At 43.8% G+C, this 9,133-nt stretch overlaps 1 protein-coding gene and 1 long non-coding RNA gene across 15 annotated transcripts in view; one reads left to right on the forward strand and one right to left on the reverse strand.

Moving 5' to 3' along the window:
* The first annotated feature begins 6,690 nt into the window (after positions 1-6,690).
* The window catches only part of LOC119326230 (pre-mRNA splicing factor SR-like 1), a 14,691-nt gene continuing 12,248 nt past the window's right edge, over positions 6,691-9,133 (forward strand). For 12 of the 13 annotated variants that reach the window (XR_005157860.1, XR_005157859.1, XR_005157861.1 and 9 more), the window contains exons 1-4: positions 6,691-7,036; positions 7,127-7,473; positions 7,798-7,878; positions 8,547-8,618. Coding sequence is in view for 1 of the 13 variants with exons in the window: in XM_037599921.1 (XP_037455818.1) it covers positions 7,138-7,473; positions 7,798-7,878; positions 8,547-8,613 (484 nt within the window). In the remaining 12 variants the exon portion in view is untranslated. The remainder of the gene's footprint in view (positions 7,037-7,126; positions 7,474-7,797; positions 7,879-8,546; positions 8,619-9,133) is intronic. The other variant, XM_037599921.1, reaches the window with a different exon arrangement.
* LOC119326231 overlaps positions 7,069-9,133 on the reverse strand; it is a 15,233-nt gene continuing 13,168 nt past the window's right edge. The window contains exons 4-6 of one of the 2 annotated variants that reach the window (XR_005157867.1): positions 7,813-7,911; positions 7,335-7,437; positions 7,069-7,210 (exon numbers count right to left, since the gene is read on the reverse strand). This is a non-coding gene — a long non-coding RNA (uncharacterized LOC119326231). Of the gene's footprint in view, positions 7,211-7,302; positions 7,438-7,812; positions 7,912-9,133 lie in introns of those variants that run through there. The other variant, XR_005157868.1, reaches the window with a different exon arrangement.

A 9,133-nucleotide genomic window follows, 5' to 3' on the forward strand; every position in this document is an offset into this window, starting at 1 on the left:
GTCTTACTAGCTGGCCGCGTCCTCCGACGGCAGGTAGCACAACGCGTCATCCGATGGCAAGCCGCTACATCGGTCGAGGCCTGGCCGTTGCGTCGGTGTCCCCTACAACCAGCATGGTACATCTCGTTCCTCTTCCTCGACCCATTCTCCCGCGGCTGCAGCATCGGCGGCGGTCATCGTGCAGTGTAGACACGCAAGTAGTACAACACATGCACATTATTTGATCGATCCCTTCTCTTGGTGCTAGCAAAGTCCCTACATGAGTTCCCGCAAAAAAAAAGTCCCTACATGAGCACGTAGCAAACACGCACGTACTTAGTTTATGAGCTGCCAGCTTGCTTGGTCCGATTGGGAGAAAAATCCTATACAACCGGATCGTACGGACCCGATAGTGAGACCCACTTGACCGTGCGCCAACTGGCCGTTCGAATCTCAAAGCAACAACCGTGTCCTTTCCCACTTTACTTCCAAATCACGATTCTAATCTCTCCAGCGTCCCGAAAATCCAGCCGCCGGTCATCCCATTCACGCCACCGCCTGATGGGACGCTGCACCGCAACACCTTCCCCGGGAGCCTCGCCGCCGACGGTGCCGGTGCGGTGGCGCCAATCACGGAGCAGCTGGACTGGTAGTCGTTGTGCCACAACGACATTAATGCTCCCTCGTGCTCTGCGGCCGCCGTCGTCCGTTGACAAGAGCTCGTGCAATCCATCGCCATAACGGAGCAGCTGGACGGGTAGCCTCTCTCAGTACTGTGCCTGCAGTAGTCTAGCGAGGAGAACGTTCCGTCGTGCGGAACGGCCGCCGCCGGCGCGAGGTCTGCAGAATCCAGACTGCCTGTTCTGGGATTTGGGGGATTAGGAACGCACGGTTGTGGAAGAAAGAAGAGATGGAATTGGGATTAAGGCTGGGTTTGTGCTTTGAGATTGATGTCGACACGTGTCGCGAAACAAAATGGGTCTCACCTGGTGGGGCGTGAGACCAGGTCGTATAGGATTTTGTTCCGTCAGATTACCTCATGCACCTCCATTTTCTATCATTCCTAGTATTATTTTGATTAATGTGTTGTTTACAGACATATATGTGTTACATATAATAGCCAAATGGATCAACGTCGCACATGATTGTGGCATAGTACTGATTTAATTTGTTGGATCTACATGTTTATCACTCAGATTATGCCTTCCTTAAACATGCACATATAAAACTGAACAGCAGTGCCATGTATGCCTTGAATGGGCCTCTAGCAGCACGGCTTGAGATCCTTTAAATTGACATATACTCAGCAAATAATAAGTGTATCGACTTGTAGTTTATTCGTAGTATTCTGCCTAGGTTAACTCACATTGTGCATTGCAGTCTCTGCTTAATAGTCCAAGCCAGAGATAGTAAACAAAAATAAATGTGTAACTAGCATCCATTTTGAACCATATGTTTGCAACTGCAGCCCGTGTTCATGTACTGCAAACACAAGGAAGGATGTATGCTATGCTTGATATAATGTAATCAACTTTTCTGTTAAATTATTGTTCTTGATTCAACTTGTGTTGAATGTTCAAGGAAAAAGGGTATTGTCTCCTCGAAACCACTCAAATAAAAAGGACTTTCTTTCAAGCTTTTTTTTAATTGTATGAGCTAGCCATAGCCCAAATTAAGTTTCTATATTAATGAAAGTTGAAGTGTTACCACCTTTAGAAAAAAAAAGGTAATATGGGTCTTTCTTAGTTGATACTCCCTCCGTCCGAAAATACTCGTCATCAAAATTGATAAAAAAAGATGTATCCGGAACTAATATACATCTATATACATCCCCTTTTATTTATTTTGATGATAAATATTTTCGGGCGGAGGGAGTAGCATTTGATATACATGCCATATGCTAATTAATGCGTGGCTACCATTGTTCTACGCTTTGACGCACAACATAATATTTCACAGCAATGTGAGATAATGAATGTTCATATTCCTCTTCGGCACACAATGGTAAGCATGTGCATCCATGCCCAAACTTTTGTAATTTGTGTAATATTTGTGTATCTTAATGTGTACATTTGTACCACTTTATAGTCGCAATAAAAGGGCGCAGCAATGCGCCCCATCAATGATCTAGTTACATTTATGTGAACCACATGTTGAAGTCATACGCATTGCAATATTTTACTTCTCGCATTCAACTCAATGAATTACAAACTATAAGAGATATTGCCTTGCTATAGGGTGCGTTCCTCATAAGTATAATTCAGACATGCCTGTTAATTAGATGGAACTCTACATATTTGATGCTTAAGGCAGTTATCCAAGACAGAGTTCAGTTCAATGGTTTTATTAATGCAATTATGGGGTTGAACCTCTAATTAGCAAAGAAACTTGGCATATTATTACAACACATTGACTGCATTTCTTGAGTTGTTCTATGATGCAACAATTACTTTGTCTGGGGTTTATTACCCGACATCTCCTTTGATGGTGCATACCCTATTAGACATTGCTAGTCATTTGAAAGCATATGAAGGGGATGATTGTTACTTAATGTTGTTGCTGACATGAAAACCAAGTATTTAAAATATTGGCAGCAAATTCCACTGTTGTATGCATTTGCATTTATTTTGGATCCTAGAGCTAAACTTGAAGGGTATCGTAGTGCACTCAATGTACTGTCTGCATCCCTAATTTTAGATTATACTGACGACTTCAATAAGGCTCGTGAGAAGCTTTTTGAAGTTTTTGCTAAGTATGAGGAAAAATATGCCGGAGTTCGAATGCAACGACCTCCACCAACACCTACTGCAGGTAAAAAGAGAGGAGCATGGAGCATGATCTTTGGTTCTTCGTCCTCCTCGACCCCGAAAGCTCTTCCACGTCAACATCTATGCTTCAAGGTGGCGGGGAGTTAGCGAAGTACCTCAACAGTGACAAAGCCATGTATGATTTAGATAGTGAGGAAGACTTCAACATACTGCAGTGGTGGCAAGAACACAAGCTTATATTTCCGGTGCTCTCCATATTAGCACGTGATGTGTTGTCGGTGCCTGTCTCTACGGTATCATCGGAGTCTGCTTTCAGCCTTGCTAGAAGGATAATTGAGGAGAGGAGAACTAGTCTCGCCCCTGATATGGTGAGAACACTTATGTCCGTCAAAGATGGGGAGTTATCAAGAAGGAGAGCGCAACACACTGCAGAAAACACATAACTACTAGCCATGTTTGAAGAAATGAACTTTGAAGAAGACCCGGAAGAATAGTCGAAGACTTGTAGTGTAGTTATTTTATTATCATTTTGTAATTTTCTTATCTTTTTGTAATTTTCTTTCCTTTTGTAATTCTAGAGCATGGCTTTGTACTCTTTTACTTCCCAGGCAGCCACTAATAAATCTCAACATTTATCCCAGATGATACATTGCCTCAATTTTTTTATGCATTATTGTTGCGGTGCCTAACATGCCTAACGTGCCATTTTTTTGCTATAAAAAGGGATGCCTACTTTCTCATTTCTCACACTCAAACTCCATCTCATTTTTCACACACAAACATGGTTGTTCCTCTTCAAAACGTTATTAAGAGACAAGCTCCCATCTAGAGGTACTACGATGAAGAATTCGTTACAAATGACGACGATCTCACCGAGCTTTTTGCAAAATGCAAAGAATGCGGTAAGAAGTTGCTCGTGCCAAAGCATGATGGCAGGTATGCTGGAACCGGCCACCTGATGAGGCACAGGACGGCACACGTCAAGGCAGCTGAGGCAGTGGCAATAGCTGCGGCTGCGGGGCAAGGTTGAAAGGATCTCATTAGTCAGTTGTAGTATTTGTATTTTTTTCTTTCTCTATCTTTTAATCTTTTAGTATTTCTAGAGCAATGGCTTGTACTCTTTTACTTCTTTGGGATGGAAGGTTTTAATGAGGCGGGCGCTAATAAAACTCTAGATTTATCCCACATAATACTCTAACCGTCTAACGTGCCTAACATGCCTAGCGTGCCTAACATGCCTAACGTGCCATTTTTTCCTATAAAAAGGGATGCCGACCCTTCTCAAGTTCTCATTTCTCACATTCAAAAGTCTCAAACTGCATCTTATTTTACACACACAATACAAACATGGATGAGAGAGGCTCCAGAATCTGGGACTACTACGATGCTGAAGTAGTTATGGACGGTAGAAAGTCCGAGCTAAAAGCACGGTGCAAAAGATGCGGTAAGCTGCTGCGCATTGCCTGCCACGGTCCAGTAAACATCCTTACGAGGCACAAAGTAGCACACATCAAGAGAGACGAGCTGGCTGTGGCTGCCGGGCAAGGATGAACAATCCAAATTAGTTCAGTTCTAGTCTTGTAATTTTGTTTAGTTCAATTCTAGTCTTGTAATTTTTTTCATTTCTATTTCTTTTAATCTTTTAGTATTTCTAGAGCATAGCTTGTACTCTTTTACTTCTTTGGGATGGAAGGTTTTAACGAGGCAAGCACTAATATAACTCTAGATTTATCCCACATAATACTCTACATTTTTTTTTGCAATTTTCTACAATTTTTTTGCATTTTTTGGACATTTTTTCGCTGTAAAAACTCCCCAACTCGCACTGCATGTTTTTTTTGAGAAATATCTCACACTGCATGTGCATGGGTGCAGCCGGCAGCAAGCCAGCGACCCAGGCGGACTGCAGCGTGGCGGTGGCAGCGAGCCAGCCTTCCAGCGACGCACGCACAGCGTCAGCGAGCCACATTTTATTTTCGAGAAAAACACAGCGACAACGAGTCAGCGGCGAGCGCCAGGCCACGCGGGCCGGCGTGCCTGGGCGGGCCACGGGCCGGCTTAGCTATGCCGCGTGCCGTGCTTGGGCTCCGACCCCCGCCCGTGGGCCGGCATGGCACGACCCGGCTAGTATTCGTGTCGTCGCGGGCCGGGCCGTGCCAGGCGGCGTTTCTTATTTGGCGCTGCAGGTGCCAGTTATAGCTCATTTTGCAAACTGGCGCCTGCAGCGCTGCAAGCTAGGCCGACCCATATAGTATTTTTTTGTTTTTCAAAAACAGAAAGAAGTGCGAACTGCGACTCAAACCAGCAACCACCTGCTACATTTAGCGGTGCAACAACCACCCCACCACCAAACCTCACATGTCTACATTGATCTTTCCATTTTTTCATCTTTCCTCTTTTCCTTTTCTTCCTTTCTTCTTTTTTATTGTTCCTGGTTCACGTACTTTTTTGTTAAAATGACAATATTTTTAAAAATTTGTGAACTTATTTTCAAATTCGTGAACTTTTATAAAATCGATGAACTTTTTTCAAAATCGATGAACTTTTTTTTTCATTCTTGATTTTTTTTCATTTTCGATGAACTTTTTTCTAAATCTATGAACTTTCTTCAAAATTGACGAAGGTTTTTCAAATCAGTGAACTATTTTTCAGATTTGATGATTTTTTTTCAAGATTGATGAACTTTTTGTTCAAAACCAGTGAACCTTTTTCATAATCGATGAATTTTTTTCAAATGGAATGATTTTTTTTAAAAAATGATGAACTTTTTTTTTAAAATTGATGAACTTTATAAAAAATTGTGAACTTTTCAAAAAATTGATGAACATTTTTTAAATTCGTGAATCTTTCTCAAATTGACGAACTTTTTTTTTCACTTTGTACGAACCTTTTTGAAATTGATGAACTTTCTTCAAGTTCACTTTTATTTCATTGTGATTTTTTATTTATATCATAAAAAAATACGCATAACAAACTGGGTATATATTACTCCTACATGCTAATGATTTATTAAAAGAAGGGTCTAATAGAGTATTTTCCTCACACTAGACAGCACAAAGGCGTTGGCCTAGTGGTTATTGCCTAAAATGTTTGTAGTGAGTGGGAAGGGGTTGAATCCCGTTTCTTCCCTTGTCTGCAGAAAATAGGTGTCTTTTTCTGCGGTACAATTTTTTTTAAGGATTTCTGCGGTACAAGTGGGATAACTTTTTTTCCTGGGCCGGCCCGCTATGCCTGTGCTGCGAGCGCCAGTTGCGATTTTGATAAAAGTTCATCAAATTTAAAAAAGTTCATTGAATTTGAAAATAAGTTCACAATTTTTTTTAAAAAAAATTGTCCATTTTAACAAAAAAGTACGTGAACCAGGAACAATAAAAAATAAGAAAGGAAAAAAAAAGAGGAAAGATGAAAAGAATGGAAAGATCAATGTAGACAGGTTTGGTGGCGGGGTGGTTATTGCATTGCTAAATGTAGCAGGTGGTTGCTGGTTCGAGTCGCAGTTCGCACTTCTTTTTGTTTTTGAAAAACAGAAAAAGTTATATGGCCCGGCCCAGCTCGCAGCGCTGCAGGCGCCAGTTTGCAAAATGAGCTATAACTGACGGCTGCAGCGCCAAATAGGGAACGCCGCTTGACGGCCCGGCCCGCGAGGCCGGGCCGTGCCATGCCGGCCACGGGCGGGGGGTCGGAGCCCAAGCACGGCACGCGGCCCGCCTGGCGCTAGCTTGGCCCGCGCGGCCTGGCGCTCGCCGCTGGCTCGCTGTCGCTGCGTTTTTCTCGAAAAAAAATCTGTCTCGCTGACGCTGCGAGTGCGTGCGTCGCTGGAAGGCTGGCTCGCCGAGCAGGAGCTCCCCGTGCCAGGCACGTTTAGCGCGGGCCGGGCCGGCCCGTTTGGCCAGCTATACACAGGATAGGGCTGCCCTCGCCGCAAAACCCACCCCGCCAGCCGCCCCCTCTTCCCTTTCTCCTCGCCTCTCCTTCCCCCGCAAACTGTTCGCTGGGAGACCCCGCCTCCACTCCACCGCGCCGCCGCTGCCGCCGCCGTGGCCATCCCGGCGAGCACATACCTTAGCTCCGCGGCATATAGGAGGTCTCCCGGCTGTTGACCCACAGGATAGGGCTGCCCTCGCCGCAAAACCCACCCAGCCAGCCGCCCCCCTTCCCTTTCCTCGCCTCTCCTTCCCCCGCAAACTGTTCGCTGGGAGACCCCGCCTCCACTCCACCGCGCCGCCGTGGCCTTCCCGGCGCGCACATACCTTAGCTCCGCTGCTTTGTTCACTGACACAGCTAAACAGGTAACCCTACGGTTCCAGCGTGGAAGTCTTGATTTTGATGCCAGAAAAAAAAATGAATCTTAGAGATAATTGTGTGATGTTGGTTTGCAGTGGGTACGTAAATGGAGATGAAGTCGTCTAAACGGCCCTTCGAGTTGCTCATAGAGAAGAGGCTATGCCTTGAAATCCTCAGATCTGATTACATCAAAATGTTTCACAAGATTAAGGTCCACAAGAATGCCATAGACGAGATTTACAATCAAGTCAACCATGTTGAGCCATGGATGATTAACGACAAGAGGGTCCCTGGGCACGATACCTTCATTGCCCTCACCAATCCCGTCCGCATTGTCCCCTCCAAGGCCTTCTGCCTCCTTTACAAGTCCTTCACCATGAAACTTACCACGAAGCAGATCAAGGACCTAATTGACAACACGCACTCGCCTTATGTCAGAGCTGTAAGTGAGCAATTTTCTTACTTTGATAAGATCGGGAAGTGACGAGTGTTACTGATGTCTATTTTTTAGTGCTTAATTTAGTTGTATCCGAAGACTGGGATTGAATATAAGTGACACCATAGTTATTTTGGTAATGAAATAGAATTACATGAAAATATATATTTTCAGTCCATATGTATCCCATATAGGTTATAAAATCTCCACGAAAGCAAAAACACTAACATTTTGTGCATGGCACTAGCTTATGCAGAACCAGGAATACTTTGGTTATAATAAAATCTTTGATTCTAGCTCTCAGGTAATAATAACTATTTTTTACTACAGATTGGATTTTTATACCTGCGGTATGTTGCGGAACCAGATACCTTATGGACTTGGTATGAGCCCTACATTCGAGATGACGAGGTATTGTTTATTCTGTGTTAGTCCCTTCCTCATCTGTATTTGTTTGACCACAAGTTAAGTATCAAGAGGACAAATTCTATTTTTGATGATATAATTTTACATTCAAGTAATTTTCAAGCCAAGTGTTGTTTCCAGTATAGTGATGTGTTAACATATACTCCCTCCGTTCCAAAATAGATGACCTAACTTTATACTAAAGTTAGTACAAAGTTGAGTCATCTATTTTGGAACGGAGGGAGTATAATATATACACAAAGATCTTCTATGTTTGTTACGCACATGCTATTGTTAAGAAGAATGCTTATGCAAGCCAGAATTAACTACTAAACATATTGCATATGAAAGCTGGCACAAAATACGGTTATTCTATTGTCTTCCATCATGGATACTGATGGAAGTGTGTGATCAGAAAGGTCAGAACGATAGTTCTCTGGAATCCACCATTCCTTTAGTAGAGATTATTTTGCACTTGTTAGTTGTTCTCAGAATACATAACAATGTGCACATGTATGAACCTAATGCTCAGCCATCTGGATCAATCTGTTGAAATAGCTTGTCATGCATATTCTTAACATTTATGATTCTTTGTGATAAGACGGTTACTCTTTTTTGAGTTCTTTTTAAATGTACCATAGCTCACCTCCATATTATTTTGTGTTCTTTTTCAGAAGTTTTCGCCTGGACCCAATGGTCAAATGACTACTATGGGCGTTTATGTGCGTGATCTCCTCCTGGGTGAGGTATTCATCTCTTAAATTATGGTCCCATTTCTTCCGTTTGGCATAACTGTACCATAAAACTGCTAAGTTTTCTATGGTCATACAGGATTAGCATACTTTTTCCGAACCTAAATGCAGTTACTGTTTGTTTAATCTCACCTGTTGATTTGTCATACCTAGTGGAAATTTCAATCTTGGGAGTTGCTTTAAGAGGAGCCACTTTGTATACGTTTGGTCTTAAAAAGGAGGTCCAGGGTGTAGTAAGTACTCCCTCCGTTCCCAAATATAGGTCTTTCCCTCTCCTGTTCCCGGTGAAATATCTTCAAATAAAACAGTACTGAAAAGAAAACAGAGGGTTCCCCTCCCGAGTCGCCCCGCGCGCGACCGGGAGGAAACCCTAGCCGCCGCCGGCCGGGTCCCCCCTCCCTCTTCCCCTCTCCCCTCGCCGCCGCCAGGCGCGGCCAGGCGAAGCCTGGTCGTCGCCGGCGGCGGCGGGGAGCTCCTGTCCCCTCTCGCGTCGGGCTCGGGGCGGGCCG

The sequence above is a fragment of the Triticum dicoccoides genome, chromosome 6B, assembly GCF_002162155.2.
Source record: "Triticum dicoccoides isolate Atlit2015 ecotype Zavitan chromosome 6B, WEW_v2.0, whole genome shotgun sequence".
NCBI lineage: Eukaryota > Viridiplantae > Streptophyta > Magnoliopsida > Poales > Poaceae > Triticum > Triticum dicoccoides.